The 21,010-nt window shown below is 54.8% G+C and overlaps 1 protein-coding gene across 3 annotated transcripts in view; it reads left to right on the forward strand.

The window, feature by feature from the left end:
• Positions 1–429: 429 nt before the first annotated feature.
• The window catches only part of STX1A (syntaxin 1A), a 101,149-nt gene continuing 80,568 nt past the window's right edge, over positions 430–21,010 (forward strand). For all 3 annotated transcript variants that reach the window (XM_064468001.1, XM_064468003.1, XM_064468002.1), the window contains exons 1-3: positions 430–501; positions 16,932–17,009; positions 18,222–18,321. In XM_064468001.1, coding sequence (XP_064324071.1) covers positions 472–501; positions 16,932–17,009; positions 18,222–18,321 — 208 coding nt within the window. In that variant the 5' untranslated portion in view covers positions 430–471. The remainder of the gene's footprint in view (positions 502–16,931; positions 17,010–18,221; positions 18,322–21,010) is intronic.

The raw sequence follows: 21,010 nt of genomic DNA on the forward strand, positions 1-21,010 counted from the left end.
CACTGCTCTGGGGACCCCCAGGTGTGACCCTGCAGTCTGGGGCTGCCCTGCTGTGAGATACCCGGGGAGACCCCCCGATGTGATGTCCCGCAGGTGTGCCTCCCCATGTGCCCCCCCAGGTGTTATGCCCAGGTGAGAGTCCCCAGCTGAGCCCCAAGTGTGAGCCCCAGATGTGATCTGATCTCCCCCGTTGTTATACCCAGGTGTGACTCCTCCACGTGTGACTCTCCCAGTGTGAGCCCCCCCCAGGTGTGCCCCCTCCGGTATAAGACATTATGTGCCCCCCTGGGTGTATCCCCGCGGTGACCCGCTTCCCTTGGACGCCCCACAGCTGGGCTGGGAATCCCCCCGGTGCCCCTCGGAGGCCACCGCGGCAGGACGCCCCCCCCCCCCCGCCCCCCACGGCTGCGCGCATGTGCCGCGCCCGCCCCTCCCCCGCGCGGCGGCCAGACCCAGCGGCGGCGGGGCAGGATGAAGGACCGGACCGGGGAGCTGCGCGCCGTGAGTGGGGGGCGCCGGCCGCGCGGGGGGCGGGCAGCGCTGCCCCCGCTCGAGGAGCACCCGGGGCCGGGGGCCGCCGTGCCCCAAGCGGCGGCGCCGGGAGGGGGGCGGCGGCCGGAGCCGAGCGCCCCCCCGGTCCTCGCGGGAACGTCGGGGCGGGAGCGGGGTTCCCCGGCCTGCCCCCACCCTCCGGCGCCGGGCGGCCGGGGCTCTCGGGCGGGCGGTGCGACCCGCGGGCGCTGCCCCGGGGGACCCCGTCTCGTCCGGCACCGGGTGACCGGCTGCCCGGGGGGGGGGGGGGGGGGCCGAGCCGGCTGCAAGCGATCCCAGCCGGCGAAAAAAGAAATCGAAAAAACGTTTATTTTTACGCGGAGCAGGGGAGGCAGCGCCCGGCGGGGACGCCGCGGGCCGAGGATGCCCGGCGGGCAGCAGGGCCCTGCCCGTGCCATCCCGCTGCCCGCCCGGTGACGCCTCCTACTCCGGCCGCCCCGCTCTGCACCTGTTTTGCTTTTTCATCCTGGCTTTGCTAATGCCACCTGGCCCGGGGGGAGCCGGGGGCCGCGCAGCCCGTGGGCGCCGCCTCGCCTGGGGGAGGGGGCCGGTGCCCGCCAGGCTCTGCCCGCGGCCCCCCGCGGCCCCCCGCGCCGCTGCAAATGGCCGCTCGGCGCCCCCGTGCCGTGACCCGCGGGCGCTGCCGAGGCCGCGGCGGGCAGCGGGGCTTGGGTACCGTCCGGGGGAAGGCCGGGGCCTGGCGGCTCTGCCGCGCCGGTGGGGCACTTGCAGCCCCTCGGAGACCCTCCGCGGGTCATGGCGGGCAGGGTGGGTGGGGAGCAGGCAGCGGTTTCGATGTGTGCCGCGGCTGGGCCCCTCGCTGCCCCATCGCTGCCTGGTTGTTTCTCTGCCTGCCAGGGCCTGCGGCGGCGGCGCTGCCCGGGTCGGCACCGGGTCCCCCGGCCCTCCCTGGCTCACCCTGGGGCGGGGGTGCGGCCGCCCACAGCGTGGGGCCGAGCGCTGCAGCGTGTGGTGGGCAGCCGGGACGCCCGGGGGGGCGAGAGCCTGAAATCCCAGGGCGCTGCTCCAGTGTCCAGCCTCTCACCTCGTGCCACCGTGCCAGCGCTTGCTTTGCTGCTTTTTATTGTTTTGGGGTTTTTTTTTAAATTACTTTACGACTGGGTCTGCTGAGCCTCCTGGGAGGTGAGCTCAGGGGTATGCGGGGAGGGAGGCAAGTGGGAGTCTGGCTGTGCGATCTGTGCTCCGTCGTGGGGGGGTGACCCAGATGTGGAGCGAGAGGTAGCAGAGAGGAACATGGGTGCCGAGGCTGGCTGGTCTCTGCAGAGACCCCACCAGAATTGCTTTAACTGGGAGCTTGGCTTGATCTGGAAAGCGCCAGGAAGATGGAGCTGGGGTGATGCCAGCAAGGGGACGAGGGGGTGGCTATCAATGCCAGAGGAGGAAGGGGCTATATAAAGAACAACTGCACCCTCCTCGCTCAGCCGGAGTGCCTGGAAGGCACCCAGATAGGGGGCTCTTTCTCTACCAACAGCGCAGGCTGTGAAATAGGATTGGAAAATAGGCTTTTTAATAATAATAATAGTAAAAACCAGCCCTGTGAATGTCCTCTTGGCAGCCGGTGCTGGCTGAGAAGTGATGCCATAGAGTATTTTAAAATCTCTTCATTCCTTTAAATATGTCTTAAGAAAAATAAAATGCATTTTTGTCTCGCTGCTGCTGGTGTTTCTTATTCAGCAGCCTCGTGCTGAAGGGCTGCATAGCCCCTGGGCACAGCATCCTCCCTGGGGCTCCCTGCTGCATCCAGGGGCTCCTGGGGATGGAGGTCTGGTTTGGAGCTGAGCAGGTGCCCGCGCTGGGGCAGAGCCTGGCGGGGCTGTGAGGAGCGGGGCAGCATGCATGGGAAACGTGATTTTACAGCCGTGGTGGTGGTGGTCGCCTGGGAGGAGCGAGATGCTGCCGTGGACAGAGTACAGGGCCTGTTTGGGCTTGTTTTTTCTGTGCTGCCAGTAGCCAGCCTTATTAATAACCTGGGCCAGCTTCTTCCCATTTTAATATACTGTTTAAATTCTGCCCGGGATGATAAAAAAGAAGACTTAAAGAAAGAGCTGGCTTTATTGGAGCTGAGGAGGGGACGCAGGGCTCTCGGTACTGTGCAGAAGAGCTTCATGTCTTAGTGGGATTTTTAAAATGATACTTGAAATGCAAGGTGCTAATCCCATGTCTTTTCTGAGCCTTGGCACTCTCATTGTGCTCAAACTCATTTGAGCTTATCTAGTACCCTGGGGGTGGTGGTCACCCCAGGCCTGCTCTGAACCAGGCAGAAGAAATTTAGCTTACAGCTGAAAAATGTACTCTTGTTGTGGAGGAGGAGCAGCTGAGGACTGGCCATGAAGGCTGCCTGGAAAGAGACCAGCAGACTTTGCTCTCAGCTGCTTGTGGGTGGGTGCCAGGGGTCTGGCCATAGGTAGTGTTTCCTGCCCATCCGGAGTGGAGCTGGAGCCAGTCCCCTTCTCACCGAAACCCCCAAAAGCAGCCCCTCCTGCTGTGGTTGTTTCTCTGCAGTGTTGGTGACAGAGCAGAGATGGGACAAAAATTATCCAAAAAATAAATTATTTTGCTTTTGGGACAATCTCTAAGCTGCTTCTTGCTGTGCTGCAGGCACCTAAAATGCCTTGATTTAAACTCAGCTTGTGTTGTGTCCTAAAAAGCTTGAGCTGGTGCTGAGGGTGCTGCATTATAAAGAGCTGTCAGCCTCTGTGGGTGGAGGAAGAGCCTGAAGCTCCGCTCAACATGCGAGAGCTCTGATGTCCTGGCTCAGCAGGGCACCATGGCCAGGGTGCTGCGGGGCCAGGATGAGGTGGTGCATGCATGCAGGATTGCAAGGGTCCCACCCTGCTCCATCCTGCCTGGGAGGTGACAGCTCAGTTTTAGGTGAGACGTGGGGATTTGCAGAGAGAGGCAGGTCCAAATGGTAAAATAATGATGTATGATACTTTGAAAGAGAGCAGGAGGAGGTGAGGGGGATGTGCAAGCATCATAGGATCACAGAGTGGTTTGGGTTGGAAGGGACCTTCTAAGGTGGTCCAGCCCAACCCCCCTGCCATGGGCAGGGACATCCTCCACTAGATCATGTTGCTCAAAGTCCCGTCCAACCTGACCTTGAACACTGCCAGGGATGGGGCATCCACAGCTTCTCTGGGCAGCCTGTGCCAGTGTCTCACCACCCTCATGGTACAACATTTTTTCCCTATGTCCAGCCTCACCCCACCCCTGGTCACACCCCTTGTCCTGTCACTGCAGGCCGTGGTGAAAGGTCTCTCTCCCTCTTTCCTATAAGCCCCCTTAAAGTACTGAGCGGCGGCAGTAAGGGCTCCCCAGAGCCGTCTCTTCTCCAGGCTGCACACCCCCAACTCTCTCAGCCTTTCTCCATCGCAGGGGTGTGCCAGCCCTCGGAGCATTTTGGTGGCCTCCTCCGGACCTGCTCTACCAGGTCCGTGTGTGTCTTGTGCTGGGGACCCCCGAGCTGGACGCAGAGCTCCGGGGGTGTCTGAGGAGGGCAGAGCAGAGGGGCAGCATCCCCTCCCTCGACCGGCTGGCCGTGCTGCTGGTGGTGCAGACCAGGAGATGCTTGGCTTTCTGGGCTGCAAGGGCACACTGCTGGCTGATGTTCCCTTTGTCACCCAACAATATTCCCCAGTGGGGCTGCTCTCCCTCCCTCCCTCCTCCCCCCCCTTCCCCCCCAGTCTGTGCTGATACTGGGTAGTGCCCTGATCCAGTTGTGGGACCTTGTACTTGCCCTGGTTGAACTTACGGGTTCCCTGGGGACCCACTCCTCCAGCCTCTCCTGGTCCCTCTGGATGCCGTCCCTTCCCTCCAGTGTATTGGCTGCACCACTCAGCTCAGTGTCACCTGCAAGCTGGCTGAGAGTACACTCGATCCCACTGTCTGATGAAGATGTTGAGCTGGCCATGGAAGTGGCATTTGGGAGTTCCTGGTCCCAGCGTGCCCTGTTTCCAGCAAGACTAAATTCCCTGCACTTGCTTGCCCATTGCTGAAGGAGTGAGATGGTGCCAAGGAGCTGCAGGCTGCTGTGAGATGCCTGCCTGGGCCAGAAGAGGGGGTTTTGAAGGGACCTGGGGGCTAGAGGGGCGCTGGGGATCAGTGGCTGTGTGGACCTGGATGGTTTGGGTCAGGGTTGCTGTTGCTGGAGGAACTCCATGCACTTGGCATTACTGGCCATTAAGAAATATGTGGCGGGGTGATTTTGGGAGGACAGGACCCTGCTGTCAACGTGTCATACAGCCAATTAACAGAATTTCCAATAGTTATTGGTTTTTGGTGCCTGTAGCAGTTGCTGGGCTCTAATTGGGCTAGGAAAGACCATTTATCAGCTGACAGATCCTCTCGCTGTTTCCTACTAGGCAGTGCTCACCTGATGTTTTATCTTGCAATTACATGATGCAAGTGTTCCTTGAGATGCTAGGGTGGACACTGCCCAAATCATATGTTGGGTGCTGTGGGGAGGGGTTTGGAAAGGCCACTGTGCTTGCTTGATGGTGTCTAGGCCTGGCAGGTTTCAGTGCTAGTGGAAGCTCCCCTAGCATGAAGAGGACCTTCTCTGGGGTGGTGACAGGAGAAGGGCAGTTTGGACCTAGAGGTCCCCCTTTAGCCCCCACCACAGACCTTGTGCGGTGGGACTGGTTATCTGTCTAAGACTAGGTGGGTGTGGAGGGGTTTGTAGAACCAAGGCATCAATGGCTCCTTGCAACAAAGCAAGTGTACAAAGTGATGGTCACATTTCTGGTGACCTTCCCTTTGGGTCTAAAGGCTTGCCTTAACTCAAGTGAGCGTTAACTGAGAATAATCTCTCTGGGATTTGAAGACTTGCTCTTTATTTCATATCTAGCCTTTGTTTTTCATCATACTTCATTTCTGAGTAAGGAGCCGTTTCCCAACCCATGCCAACGGGAGAGACATGGGTGCAAAACCAGACCTGCTTTTGCATGTCTCCAGCTTGCAGAAATGGTTGAAACAGTTTTGTGGGGCCCTCTCCTCCTGCACCCGTCACTCCTCTCTGGTAGCCGTTTTCAGGTGCCTTTCTCCAGCAATGTCTGTGCGATTGTGCCATGCTGTCGTCTTCCCCAGCTGGCTGAAATTACCCTCTCCTGCCTGTCTGCCTGCTGCATACCAGTTCCAAGCACTGCCTGCTGCCCGTGGGAGTTGCAGGGAGGTGTGTGATAAAAATAAAAGGATAGAGAAAGCGAGGTTGGCTCCAGGTCCAGCTCTGTGGATCCACCCTCCTCCCTCCTGCAGCAGCTGAAATCTGCAGCGCGGCCCCCAGGACTTGCAGCCAGACCTTGCTCCATCCCCTGTCATTAATAATCCGGTGCTGCTCCCACTGATGATTCTTCTCTCAGGCACAAATGTGAAGTTAACCCAAGTTGCTGTTTGCAGCAGGAGTCGGGTCTCATCGATCTCCATCTGGGCAGTGGGGCTTTTCCAGAGCCACCCCCCGATGCAAAAGTCCCTGCTGACCCTGGAGGGGTAAAATATATCTGCAAAAATACATTTGCTTATTTAAATGCTGTCTTTCTTTCATTTTTTTCACCCTCTTGGTTGTCTGGTGTGCTTTTGAGCTCTTCCATTCAACCAAAAGGGTCACGTAAATAATTCAGCTTTGCCTCTTCCCTCACCCATCAGGGAGCCGGGGCTGTCACGTGGCGGGTGACAGCCAGTGGGTCCGTATTGCATATCCGCAGCTCACGCAGCTGCGTGGTCTGGCTATAGTTGGTGGGGTTGGTAGTGATGCCAAAAAGCTCATTTTCTGGGGGCTGGAAGGAGCAAAGCTGCTGCGGAGGGCCATGCCCCATGGCTGCCCTTGGACCATGCCTGGCCTGACTGTCTCCCTGCCATGAGGGTGCATCTCCGGGGCAGGGAAGCTGCTTCGCCTGCTCCCTTGTTGTTCTGGAGAGCAGGAGGGGGAGAGATGTGGCTTCCTGGGCTCTGCTGGGCCTGTCAGCTGGGCATGGCAGAAGGTAACAGGGGTGATGCAGAATGAGCCTGCAGTGCCTGCCTTCTGTGCTCTCTGTCTGAGACATTCTTCTGCTCCCCAGCGGTTGCGGTGTCCTGGGCATCCCTGTGCTGCAGAGAGGCCATTAGCAGCAGCGGGCACGTACCTGAGTAGGGCAAGCCAAAGAAAACTTAAAATTGGGAAGACCTTTTGGTGTGCTTTAAACACAGCAGCATGCAAAGCCCAGCCTGTAGGTCAGCTCTGGATGGTGTTTCATGTCCCTACCCTGGGGGGAGACTGGGGTCTGCACTCCACTGGGGAGCAGGGCAATGGATGGGGTTTTGGAAGACAGGTGGGCTCAGCTCCCACCAGCACTAGCCTCAGAGGGGGATGCTGAGCCCTGGGGTCCCTTGGTGTCTGCTGCGGAGCTCAAGGTCTGCTGTGGTGGGGGATCAGTGGTCCCAGTGAAGTTGACCTCTTTGCCTCCTGAAACCCAGTGCCACGCTGGGGATGCTGAAGGGTGATGAGATGTTGCATTCACAAGCCATGTACATTGGCTGCATGCTGAATATCTAAAAGGCTCGACTCAAAGGGTTTTAGACTAGTTCCCGTTGTTTTAATTGCAAGTGTCTTTGTCTTTGTGAGAGCTGCTCAGAAGCTATACAAATGTTTGTTTTGCCATGTATCTCCCCATTAACAAGATTTCTCAGGAAACAGGCAAAATTATCACTACAGGCACGACATGTACAGTAAGGTTCATTAAGCTAAGTACTGTAATAAATTGCTACTTCCAGAAAATGATGTATATTAACAAAAAGGAGGAGAGTGAGCCCAAGTAGAAGACCCAGGAAGACAGAGTATGCAGTAATGTCCTCGCTCTGGGCAGCTGGAGGGTGACCTCAGCAAACCGCGGCAGAGGACGGCTGAATTTCCTTGGACCATGGCATCTGCAGGATTATCCTTAGAGGAAATACATGGGGAGGGGAAGGCAAGCAGAGAAGGACAGCATGGGAAACAGAAACAGAGTGATGCTGTGTCAGAACCGGACCGGGCATAAAGCCAACAGGACCGTCTTCACTTAGGTAAAATATAAAATATGGCAACTCTGGAAGCACAAAAAGTAGAAAGTTTTGCTGAGCTGGAAGGCAGGGGAAGAGGGTGGGGCGATGTGCCACAAGCTGCCGGCGTCTCTGCCTTGGCAGCCAGTGGCAGGGCTGGTGTCTGAAATGTGGATGCCGCCTTGCCCCGCAAATGGAGGAGCAGACTGATGGCTGTAAGCAGAGGACAGGCTGTGGCATATGGTATGTCACGGGCTCACAGAGTGGTTTGGGTTGGCAGGGACCTTCAGAGAGCATCCAGCCCAACCCCCCTGCCATGGGCAGGGACATCCTCCACTAGATCATGTTGCTCAAAGCCCCGTCCAACCTGACCTTGAACACTGCCAGGGATGGGGCATCCACAGCTTCTCTGGGCAGCCTGTGCCAGTGTCTCACCACCCTCATGGTACAACATTTCCTCCCTGTGTCCAGCCCCACCCCACCCCTGGTCAGACCCCTTGTCCTGTCACTGCAGGCCGTGGTGAAAGGTCTCTCTCCCTCTTTCCTATAAGCCCCCTTAAAGTACTGAGCGGCGGCAGTAAGGGCTCCCCAGAGCCGTCTCTTCTCCAGGCTGCACACCCCCAACTCTCTCAGCCTTTCTCCATCGCAGGGGTGTGCCAGCCCTCGGAGCATTTTGGTGGCCTCCTCCGGACCTGCTCTACCAGGTCCGTGTGTGTCTTGTGCTGGGGACCCCCGAGCTGGACACAGAGGTCTGGGGGTGTCTGAGGAGGGCAGAGCAGAGGGGCAGCATCCCCTCCCTCGACCTGCTGGCCGTGCTGCTGGTGATGCAGCCCATAAGTCTTTTTATGTGTTGCTGGCATGGGTTGCAGTGATATTTGGGAGGTGATGGTGTGAACCCAGAGGCACCCCACTGTTATTCCTGCAGAAGGCTATTGGCGTGGCCCTTTTCTACTGCACTTCTCTATTACCTGCTCTACGCTGCTGTCTTTGAAAGCTGGCAGGTCACATCAGGAAGAAAGTTTCTTCAAGACCTCAAATCTTTAGGAGCAATGCTGACCCTGTGTAAGTAGCTCTGGCTGATTGGCTTAACCAAACATCCTTGAATGTGGGCTGTGATAAGAAAACTACTGTGAATCCACTAACTTTGGTGCTCAACTTTTCTTGAGCTGCATACCCATATTGTCTAGTTAGAGTTTTGTATATAGATGCTTTATTTGCTTTTCTTTAACCTGCCTTGAATACAGGCAGATCCTAAGTGCTTCAGGTCCCACATGAGAGGTGACCTGAAGCAGCTTTCAACCTATTTCAGTGTGATACTCAGAGTGTTTCCAGTGGAGGTGCAGGAGATACCCCTGTACAGCCACTGTCCTCTGGCAGGAGGGTCTCTTCCTCTGTCACCTTTCACAGGAGCCTTGGAAGTAGTGAGTGGAGCCCAGGACATCTGCTGACTGCTGGCCAAAAACTGTCCTTGGGGGCATCCAGAGGAGAATGGGAAGTCCTGCTGCTGCAGCAGCCGTGGAGAGGTCAGGCTAAGGAAAAGCTTCCCCTCAGTCACCAAGGGTACTGGTGCTGCCCATGGAGAGAGGTTGCCCAGATTCCATTGGGGTTGAGGCCAACACTCTGTGTGTGCAGCTGCATTCGAGACCTTGCTGCTGCACACAACCACATTGGCCCGTTTCGCAACCTTGTTGATACCTGTTGTAGAGAAGTTGTTTGTCCCTGCTGCTGTTGGACAGCCATTGCAGGACCACAGTCATGAAATCATTGAACGGTTTGTGTTGGAAAGGACCTTCAAAGATTATCTGCACCAACCCCATTGCCATGGGCAGGGACATCTTCCAGTAGATCAGGTCCTGACTGGGTTGTAAAATTCCAAATCTCCTGCCCAAAATTATTTCTGTTCATTTGTTCTTAGGCCAGTGTTCTCCTCCTGCTGGAGAAGGTTACTTCTCCCTGCAGCCTCCTCCTCTGGTATCCACTGGCACCTCGGCATTCGCTGCCAGGCACTGGAGTCAAATCCGGGCTGTGTAGCATCAAAATCTGCTGCAAGATGGGGCTGAGCTTTCTGTTAATAGTGTGGTATTGCAGCTTCTAGTGGATACTTACAGACCTAGGTTTCATTTCTTGGGAACTAAAAAGTAATTAAAAATAAAATCATCTGCCCATGTTGTCCTGTGAGTTTTCAAAAGTTTACACCCAGCTGTGGCTACTTCCCGTCATGCAGTACTTCTGCTGTGGATTTCCTAGTATTAAGCCTACCTTCTTATCTAATGTTGCTTTCAGATCTTCCATCAAGTCCTGTCAGACTTTGGGTTTATGGTGTATAAAACGACTGTTCATTTTTGTTTTTCCAGAAGATGTTTGCCTTCTGGGAGGGTCACTGTCTCACCTGGATGGTGCTGAGGTTCTGTTATATGGTCTAGGCAAGAGCACTAAAGAAATGTCATTCCCCTGTTTGAGCACTCATGACCATTTGAGCAACCTGGTCTAGTGGAGGATGTCCCTGCCCATGGCAGGGAGGTTGGACTGGAAGATCTTTGAAGGTCCCTTCCAAACCAACATGTTCTGTGAGTGTCTGCTTGTAGGCAGTGCAGTCTGATTTGAAGGATAACCATTTTATGGATTGCCTTGATTTGCATGTGTTGATCCCCTCCTGGCGACACGGGCTGTGGGAGCTGTGGTGCCACCTGCATTGCCTCCTCTGCCTGAGGCTTTTCTTGTCTTTTTGCTGTCAGCTTTCCGGTACAGACCTTTCTTTTACTGGTGGGCATCAAAGGGGCTTCATGTCAATCGTAGAGCACTTGGTAGACACCAAAGCATGGTGGTGGTCTGGCAGAAACCTCTCCGAGTGCTGATCCTGGCAAATACTCAACAGGGTGGAGAGGAGAGACAAGTGCCGTGGCTGCCTGCATGATGCTCTGGTCTGCACAGAAGCCATAACAAGGACAGTGCCACTGTCAGAAGGATGTTAAGAAATTAATTTCAGATTAAGTCTGCTGTTTTTCACCGAAATTATTCTTTAGCCATGCTCGCACATTTTAAAGTATTGACTAGGTCTTTTCCAACCTTAATGATTCTATGACTTTTTGTATTGATGCCTTTCCAGTAGATCATAGAACTGTCCATGTTCTAGAGCTACAGGAGGTTGGTGAGCTCAGCTCCTTGCCCTCTGCAGGAATGGTGGCACCTGTGGCACCTCTGACATTTGTTCTTAATAGTTACAATGGAATTTTACATGCCTGCTTCTAAAACTGAGCTTAAGAGTTGACCACGGCTCTGATGAAAGGGTCGGGCTTCGTGCCAAAGGCCAGTAACATAATTCTGCAGCAATGAAAGCCAACACCTAAGGACAAAACTCTTGGAAATCTTGTTCTCCCTTTCACTGCTAGTGCTGGAAATTGGAAACACTTACTGACTCATGCAGATATTGCTGAATGCTAAAGTCATTTGTGCCTTGAACTTCTATTCATCAAAAAGTTGTTAGTGGGAAGAATGGGCTGGTTTTGGTGAATATTGGAATTGGGCATAGCTGAGTTGAGACCTGTGTGCTATAAAATACCCAGTTTGTTATACTGCATAGCTGTACTGTATGTATAGTCTGCAAAAAAAATGCTAAGACTGAGTCTGTAGCTAATTTAAGCCGTGGTCTCAGGTAGTTCAGCTCTCCAGGGCTCTCTCCCAAGAACAGACCCCCAGCTATCCTCATCCTCAGCCTTAATGCCACCTCCTTGAGAGCCCTCTGGAGCAGGACTTCTGCCTCTGGACTCCTGAGGAAAGACTTGGTTTGGCTGCTGCGAAACACTAAAGCTGAGGTCAGTGCAGCCTCCCAAGATGAGGGTGGGTAGTTTGGTGGGTAGGAGACCCGTGAGTGCTTTGGACCTTGTTCATGTGAAGCTTCAGCAGCAAAGTCGCAGTGAGCTGCTCTTCTGCTGCTGAGCATTGCAGAGCTGGGCTGGGATGTTTCCAGGGATCTGGGCATCTGTATGCTTTAATACATGTCCTGTAGGCTTTTAAAGATGGCTGAGAAGAGATCTTAGTGCAGCTCGCTTCTGAGTTATTGTGACCTCGTCCTTCTCGGCGACGTGCGCAGCTGCACGCCAGAGCTGTGGAGAGTGAGCTGCTGCAGGAGCTCTCGGGTGCTGACAGAAGTGCCCTGCGTTTGTGGACTTGGATGCAGGGAACAAGGTGACTGGTGTTGGGCCCCCACGTGCCACTCCATGTGGAGACGCGGTCCCGGCCGCAGCCCGCTGCCACTCAGAGAGCATCCCTGTGCTGAGCAGCCTCGTGTTGTGTATCCCACAGGGCACTTTGGTTTGGTACAGAAAGGACGATCATTTTGCAAAGAAAGTCAAGCCTAGATGGCTGAAATGTCTCAGATGGGCAGATCAGTGCAGAGGTGTCCAGTAAATTAAAAAAAAAAAAAACAGATTCAACCTGGAAGCGAAGCTGGTGAGCAGCATCCTGCATCTCTTAAGGATGAGGCCTTTTTTTGCTTAACTTAATGGTCCCTAAAAGGCAGGTAGCAGCTCATGTGGCTTTTTCCTTTCGATATGCTTTTGTGAAGCGTGTCATATCTCTGGTGGGGATGGGAGGCAGTGTGTGGTGTCGGGCCTCGCAGCCCTGTGTGGCAGCTGGAGACAGGGCTAGAGTTTGCTGCCTGCTGCCTGTTTGTGCGCCCCGGTGATTCTTAGGAAAGGGTTAGCCGGCATGGTTGTGAATGCCACCGGCAGGCCGTGGCAGAGGGGTGAGCTGGGGGGTCAGCATGGTCCCCTGGGATGCAGAGGTGCCCAGCGGTGGCCGAGTCCGTTGCATCTCTGCCCTGGTGCGGCTCTACTGCCTGTGCCGGCTCTGCAGATGCATCTGGATGCAGTCAAATTGATCTGCAACACTAACAGAAGAGGGCAGGAGCTAAAGCCTGTGCGTAGCCACTGCTGAGATAAGAGACCCCTTTACCCCCTGCCACAGCTGGTCCTACCTTGCTTTCCAGAGGAGAGCAGGCTTCAAGTCTTTTAGGATGGTTTGCGCACCTCTGCTGTCTTCTAGAAAGTGCCTGTGAAAGGAATGGGGATAGTTTGAACTAGAGGGATGTAACCTGCTTTATAATGAATTTATTAGAGGTGTGCTTGTTGCAAAACCCACAGAGCTGGGATGCTCTGGGGCTCTGGACCATCTTCTCATCCAGTGTTCCACTTTGCTGGGGAGGGCATGAGAGCTCAGCTCTGCCTCCTCTTGGGATTTCTGTCCTTGAGGAGGGGCATGTTTAACCCTGTGAGGCCCTGAAAGATCCTGGAGGGGCTCTGGCTGACCTGCTCTCCCCAACCTGCTCCCTGCACGCAGCAGCACTGGAGTCACTAGGAAGGCAGCGGCTCCCAGAGCCGTCCCTGCTGCTGGCACGCTGCCTGCCACTTGGCCTCCGGCAGGCTGGAGAAATAAAAACCCCTGTGAAAGAAGGGTTATCTTCACTTCCCCTGTGTGGAGGATGGAAGCCTGCAGACCCCGAGTCCCTCGTGCTGCCTGAAAGTGCCTGAGGCAGGAGCGGGTGTCAAGGGAGGTTGATCAAACCCCTCCTGCTCTTCTGCTCCAGACGTGCTGGTGGCAGGGCACCCGCTCCCTGTGCCAGGGACGCAGCCAGCGATCAGCACTGCCACGCGGTGCCTATATGCATAAAGCGGGCAACACCAGTGACCCACCAAGGCTGCAGGGCAGCAGAGCTGCTTGCTGGCTGGTTGTGTTAACTTGGGCTCATCGCCTGTTGTAAGCTGTTTTTAGAGCTAGTCTCACTAAGGCACTTAGACCTGTACTGCTTTGCTGTAGCTCTGTTTCCTCTCTCCCCATAAGGAGTCTTGGGGCAGCCTTTGCTGCCTGAGGCTGCAATGTGTCAGGCACACCTGGCAGATGGAGAGATGAATGGACAGTCATTTCAGCAGCTGAGAAGCACCAGGAGGATGGCATGCCGAGCATGTGTGTGGCATTGGGAGTGCATGTTGCTGTCAGGCAACCCTGGGCCTTTGAAGGCTGTGAATTGTTTGCTGCTTGTGTTTAGCAGCACCAGCGGGTAGCTTTGACCTAGACCAGAGCTTTCCGTGTGGTTTTGAAAACCTGGGATGCTCGCAGCTGGGATGCGTGAAGCTGAAACACGATCAGCTGGGTAGACACTTTAGGTTTCCTTAGGAAGGGTATTTTGGTTTTGTTTCTACTTTGGCAGAAGCATATGGGAAGACACTTCAAGCCTGGGGTGAGAGTGCCTGTGAGGGCCCCAGGATGGAGGGAGATGCTGGGAGCAGATGATCGTTCAGTGCTGTGCATCCCAGGGAGCTGTTCCTGCCTGGTGGTATCTCCTCCCCCTCAAGTCCTGGTTAGCCACGCAGCTGCCTCCCTTATGCAGGGGTGTTGGGTCAGGGGCGGTGGGGCTGGGCAATCAGCCTGATGCCATGTGTCAGAGGCGTTGTGGCATGGAGGGTATTTCCACTGACGTGGGTTGGACAGATGGTGTCCTTCTCCAGCCTGGAGTGACGCATGCCCTCCTGACCAGCAGGTTCCATGCTTGTAATTTCCTCTTTGCAGGGCTCCTGGCTGGACTTTTGTGCCTCTCTCCCCATGCGCAGCCAGGCAGTGCTGCGTTCAATGCCTGCCCTAAATAACCATCGCCCTGCCTGTGCATCAGTGCTCTGCTGTGCCTGGGGGGTGAGCTGCCTTGAAAATAGAAGTGCCTCCAACAAGAGGCCATGTGGCTTTGGCAGAAACCCTCTCCCTGGGTGGTGTGTCACCTGCCTCCAGGATTTCTGGGTCTAACAAACCGCAAGGTCCAGTGGGCAGCAGGGATGGGACCAAGAAGCGATGTGGCATGCTGCATGCAATGAGCCAGGACTGTTTTGGATGTGGAAGTATGGGCAAGAGGTGACAAGGAGATGAGCATCTTTGCGGGTGGCATGCTGATCTAATACTTTTCCTCTGCTGCCAGTAATCTCTGGCCTGCATGGTCACAGTACAAGCCTATGTTTAATGTTAATGACAGGGAATGGTTTCTTCTCAGGCTTCAGAAAGTGGCTTGAGATTCCTGCAAATTAAGAACCCAACAGCATGAAGGCAAGAAAAGCTGGATAGGCTTGTGGGGGGTTGTGACAGAGGTGCATTTTCCTGTGCAGGGCTGCAGAGGTTTGCTGGTGCTTCACATCCTGCTTGCCCTGGGAGGGGCTTTCACAGGATCACATTTCATAGGTTTGGGTTGGAAGGAACCTTCAGAGATCCTCAGTCCAACCCCCCCGCCATGGGAAGGGACATCTTCCTCTAGATCATGTTGCTCAAAACCCCATCCAACTTGACCTTGAACACTTCCAGGGATGGGGCATCCACAGCTTCTCTGGGCAACTTGTGCAGATATCTCACCACCCTCATGGTACAACATTTCTTCCCTGTGTCCAACCTACCACCCCTGTTCAGTTTAAAGCCATTGTCTTGTGCTGGGGACCCCCGAGCTGGATGCAGAGCTCCGGGGGTGTCTGAGGAGAGCAGAGCAGAGGGGCAGCATCCCCTCCCTCGACCTGCTGGCCGTGCTGCTGGTGATGCAGCCCAGGAGATGCTTGGCTTTCTGGGCTGCAAGGGCACACTGCTGGCTCATGTCCCATTTGTCACACACCAGTATCCCTCAGTCCTTCTCTGTGGGGCTGCTCTCAGCCCCCTTTCCTATGGATGGCCATGCTATTGGGTGTGTGGTGAGGCAGCACGGGGCTGCAGGCAGGACGTGTGTCCCCTGGCAGAGCTGCTCTGCACCCAGAGCGTCGCAGGCCATCTGCCCCCCACCTGGGCTTCAGTGCCAGCCCTCGCCCCCTGCACAGCGTGTGTGCTGTGGGGTAAACCTCCAGGCAGTGTGTCATGGTGGGCTGTGAGACACGGGACAGCCAGTCTGTGGTGGGTGCCGGGGCTGGGTTGGGTAGTGGGCTGCTGCCTGAGGAAAAGCTTTGTGGCATGGAGCTGGAGTCAGCAGAGCTGTAAGAAGCACAGAAGAGAGGTGGTATGGCAGGTATAGGAGGTAGTAAGAGGTGCTCATTCTCAACTTGATCTCGCCGAGCTCCGTCAAAATCTCAGTGCACCAATCTGTTCCTAGCTGGCGGCTCCTGCCGTGCCCCAGCCTCACTGCAGGCAGCTCCTGCCTGCTGAGCCCTGGCTTGGGGGCCCAGCTGGGGCCAAAAAGGACAACTCCTGAATTCCTGGCTTCAGGGAAAATTTCTTCTTTGTAGCGGGTCAAAGCAGCAATGTGCCTTTGTCAGGGTGAGATTTTCACTTGAGTCATTGTAGCTCTTGAATCTTGAGGTCTTTGGATAAGCCATTTTTGAAGTGGTTACCAAAGCAGACGGTGCCACGAGCGGTGGCAAGGCTGAAAGCTGAGGTCTCTGTGCGACTCTGCCCAAATCAGTCACTACAGGATGAAAAAGACAATTTTAGGGGGAAGGTTAGGTATTTCATCTGACTTACTTCAAGGTAAGAGGCATCTCTCTGGAGACTGTATTGGCTAGCTCTGCAAAGTGCAAAGAAGCCATGGGATGACGTGTACCCATCTGCAAAACGTGGGACAATTATGAGATAAGCAAGCAGTCCTCTCTCTTAAATCTTCTCCATTCCATTGGCTCCTTGTCTCTAGTGAAGATGGAGTAAGGAGCAGCTTTTCCACCCCATTAATTTTCCATTTCCCTCTGTCATGTATCTGCTTTGGATAATAATCTTTGTAATGTCTCCTTATACAGAGGACTGTAATTTTTCTTTCCCCTGTGAGCTCGTGTCCCCTACCTCACTGGGATGGGAGGTGTTTTCATCTCTGGTGACGATGACACACATGCTGCTGCAGACAAGGACAACCCCCCATTTGCCTGCTGTGGCTTTACTGGTTCTGTTGTATTTTCTGTTCTCTCCCACCTTCCCTGTGCTCCCCAGCACCCCTTGTATTTTCCTCTTGCAGTACCCCTCGTGTTTCCCATCACTGCTGTTTGCAGAGCTGTTGTGCTCATGCACAGCTGAGGATAGCTCATAAAGTTCCCCCCTCCAGCTCTACGCAAATGCATACTATCGTTAGTCTTGTCTGTGCTTGCCACGAAGGGCCACACCGTGTGGCAGCTGACTGCATCACACTTTGCATCATGCCTTTGTTGCTGGAGCTGGCCATCCTCTGCTCTCTTGGTGTCTGTAGTGCTCTGGTGCAGCAGTGCCTGGGGCATCCCATGCTCTGGCTAGCCTTTGCCCCAGCTCCTGGGAGCAAGTGAGCAAAGGAGAGGGGAAGATGCCCCTGAGGAACTCCTGAAATGGAGCTGTGCACTATGCTGGAAACACCTGTTGATGCCTCTTTCATGTCGTTGCAGGCTAAGGACAGTGATGATGATGATGAAGTCACCGTCAGCGTGGACCGGGACCGCTTCATGGATGAGTTCTTTGAGCAGGTGAGAGGTTTGTTTCTCCAATGCAGCTTTAAAGCCAGTTCAGACCTTTCTCTTAGTGCTGGAGCAGGCTGCAGGGCTGTGGTATGGGCTCCCACCACAGGTGGGGAACAGCGGTTGAAGTGGGGATGGGGTCCTGACCTGGCTGATGCTGCTCAGCTGGTGTTCGAGGTCCTTGCTCAGAGTGCCAATTAGCAGGAACCAGGTTTCCACACAGACCTGGGGTTGTCATGGGCTTACCTGGCCCTAGGGATGCTTTGCTGTGCCACCTCCTGCTCCAGAAATCAGTGGGGCAGCTGGGCCTGGGGAGCAGGTGAGCCTTGCGGCGTGCCTGCCTCCAGCCTGCTGCTAAAGCGGACTAGCTCTCAAACCTCTCCTGAAAGCACTTCTGCGGAGTAGCAGTTTCTGCATGGAGTTGATTTAATTTTGTACCTCTCGTTACCAAACGAGGTTGTCTTCTGGCATGTGGGTGGCTGTGAGATCTGCATGCGGATTTTTAGCACACCCTTAGGATGGCATGTGTGTAGGGGGTGTTAAAATGTATCTATGCAGGCAATGGAGTGGGGAATGAAAAAAATCTGACATGCAGATGGAGGAAGATGAGCAAAGTGGAGGTGTGAGTCGAAGGAGAAGACAGAGCTATAGAGTGGGCAGCCTGGCAGGCAGAGGGCACAAGTAGAGGTTCCCCCTCCCGGTGATGTTGACGTGTCTCCTTATAGCACGGGGAGATTGTAGTGGGGGAAGTTGCCAGCATGGATTTGCTGGTGAATTCGGCTTACCTGGTCTGTGGGGCGAGGGTCAAACTGGGCTTCTCAGCTCCTCGAGCAAAGAGCCGTGGAGTACTTAGCCAGGACCAAGCCTGGCCTGTGCAACTTCAGCAATGCCCTCCATGCCAGAGGTGCAGACTCTGGGAATCTGTAGATCTGATGCTAATTTAAATAAACCCCAAATGCTTCTCAGTGCACTGTCAACGATACAGGATGTAGAGTCTGAATTACATTGCTGTGACTGCAAAGCTGGCTGCTGTGATGTAGAATGTCTGATTTCATGGTGGTCCTACAGTTTGAGGATCCAGCTGGAAAATATTTGTCCAGGAGGATGTTTGCTGTGGTTCAGATGTGTCGTGGTTGCTTTGGGATAGGGTTTAAGAATCCATCCCCTTTCGAAAACTCCAGGCCTCTCACAGGAGACCTGTCTTCTTGTCCATCTCCACAGGTGGAAGAAATTCGAGGGTTCATCGATAAAATTTCAGAGAACGTGGAGGAAGTGAAGAGGAAGCACAGTGCCATTCTTGCTTCGCCTAACCCTGACGAGAGTGAGTGAACTGTGATCTGCTTGCATCCCTGTGGGCACCTGGTTGTGCTGGGCTGGGCCACTTCTGGGGTGGACAGGGTCAGACAGAAGCCTTCTTGTCTTCAGGTTGCCGTGGCTGGAAAGCCACAAGCTGCTGAGGTGAGGGAGGGCTGGGACCTGTGTGGGCAGGAGTGGAGGGACGGCTGATGGCTTTCTGACCTTGAGAGGTGGTGAGGGTCCAATGAGGCTGCAGGAGGGGAATTCCTGAAAGATGGGGCAACGTGGAGGCTGAAAAGAGCAAATGGCTCTTTTTATGCTGGTTGGCCATTGTCTTGCCCTGGCTGCCTGCGGAGGGTGTGTGGATGAGGCAGCGCTTGCAGAACAGGCTGAGCGTTGCCCGCATGGCCCACAAATGGTGCAGCCATCTTTGAGCCTGCGATGTGTACTTGCGGTGCTGTCCTCTCTGTCCTGCGGGACATTTTGTTGCTGGGTGGCCAAAGAGTCTGTCCCTTCCGGACCTAACTGATGTATTGCTGTTTTCTTCCCTAGTCTTGTGTTCCTTTGGAAAGGTTTGCTGCCACAAACAGAAGTTAGGGATAGCAGCACTCAAGAGGTAGCAACATTTTGGAATCTGCAGGATCTCGCAGAGTTAGAGCTGTGGGTGATGAGTTCCGTGTCCCCAGGTGTGACCAGTACATCTACTGGGGGAACCAGAGGAGATGGCACTGGCAGAGCACCTGGGGCTGTTGGGGTCAGCTGGGCTTCTTTAGCACAGAGGCTTTCCAGCTTTGGTCTCTGCAGACCCCTTATTGGGGAGCAGCTGGGACTGAGGTGCTGAGCTGTGCAGAGCTGCTTATTGGTGGGGCTGTCGAGGGCTGGATGCTGGACAGGTTTACCCACTGGGGGACATAATTTGAATGCCTCTGCTGCCCCAAGCCTGTCCTTCAGTCTTGCTGTGAGCGCCTGTGGGTTTTCCTTCATGTACCTCCCTCATGGTGCTGGTGGCCACAGGGCTGATGGTTGCTGCAGGGGTGACTGCGCAGGATGGCTCCGAGCTGCCGGCAGCCTTGTCACTGGCAAAGGCGTTGCTTTCATGGGCCAGTGGGTGACTGCTGATGAGCTGAATGCTGCTCATGCCCTCCAGGCTGCAGTGGCCCTGGTGCAAAGGTATGATCAGGGGACTGGAATGGTGAGGCCAGGTCTCTGTCTTGCAACCCACCCTCCTCCTATCCACTTCTCTTCATTTGCCCACTGCAGTTCCATGTCTGCTCATATCCGACTGTGAATTGTTTCTAGAGGTCCCAGGAGGTTGTCTGTACACACATTATTTTCTGTCCAATCAATAGATATTGCTCATTGCTTGGAAGATCGTGGTTCTTCCTAAATTGTCTCACGCTCCCTTCTCCTGGCAGCTGCTCCTCAGCTAAAATTCACTTGGCCAAGCCTGGAAGCAAGGGATTTTCTCGAGGGAATTCACATGTCTCAGACTGTTGCTCAATAATCCTCCAGGCTCTTTTGGTCTGCGCTTGCACTGTGTGATGTTGCAGTGTTTCTGTTTGGGTGTTTTTAGGGAAGGGCTGCCATTGCTTTGCTTCTGGCTGTTGGGCTCATATAGCATGCATTGGCATGGTGTCCCCTTGGGGCTGAGCCAGAGTTTGGACTGCAAAGGGCACTTCTGGCCTAAAAGCATAAAAAACTCTTTAAAAGTCTGAGGTCTGCAGCAAATAAGATACTGTGACTTCAAGATGATGTGACTTCAAGAAGTGTCCAGGACATTGGGAGTGCTTCTGGTTTGGTTTTACAGTGTTACCTTGCCTTGGTATTGTAGACAATTCAGTTTATAATGAAAAGAAAAAAACTGGGCAGTGAAAGAAAAGCCTACACCTCATTTAGAAATTAGTGTTTTATAATATTGTGGTGTGTCCAGGAGGTGCAGTGGTGCTCATGGTAGATAGACTTGCATAATCACAAGGTGGTTTGTATTGGAAATGACCTTCAGAGACGATCCAGTCCAACCCCCCCGCCATGGGCAGGGACATCCTCCACTAGATCATGTTGCTCAAAGCCCCGTCCAGCCTGACCTTGAACACTGCCAGGGATGGGGCATCCACAGCTTCTCTGGGCAGCCTGTGCCTCATGGTACAACATTTTTTCCCTATGTCCAGCCTCACCCCACCCCTGGTCAGACCCCTTGTCCTGTCACTGCAGGCCGTGGTGAAAGGTCTCTCTCCCTCTTTCCTATAAGCCCCCTTAAAGTACTGAGCGGCGGCAGTAAGGGCTCCCCAGAGCCGTCTCTTCTCCAGGCTGCACACCCCCAACTCTCTCAGCCTTTCTCCATCGCAGGGGTGTGCCAGCCCTCGGAGCATTTTGGTGGCCTCGTCCAGACCTGCTCTACCAGGTCCGTGTGTGTCTTGTGCTGGGGACCCCCGAGCTGGACGCAGAGCTCCGGGGGTGTCTGAGGAGGGCAGAGCAGAGGGGCAGCATCCCCTCCCTCGACCTGCTGGCCGTGCTGCTGGTGATGCAACTCTTGGAGACAGTTGGCTTTCTGGGCTGGAAGCGCACATTGCTGGCTGATGTCCTCTGTCACCCACCAGTATTCCCCAGTCCTTCACTGTGGGGCTGCTCTCCCTCCTTCCCTCCCTCCCTCCCTCAGTCTGTGCTGGTACTGAGGAGCGCCCTGACCCAGGTGTCTGACTTTGCACTTGGCATTG

Source organism: Phalacrocorax carbo, chromosome 17 (genome assembly GCF_963921805.1).
Source record: "Phalacrocorax carbo chromosome 17, bPhaCar2.1, whole genome shotgun sequence".
Classification (NCBI taxonomy): Eukaryota; Metazoa; Chordata; class Aves; order Suliformes; family Phalacrocoracidae; genus Phalacrocorax; species Phalacrocorax carbo.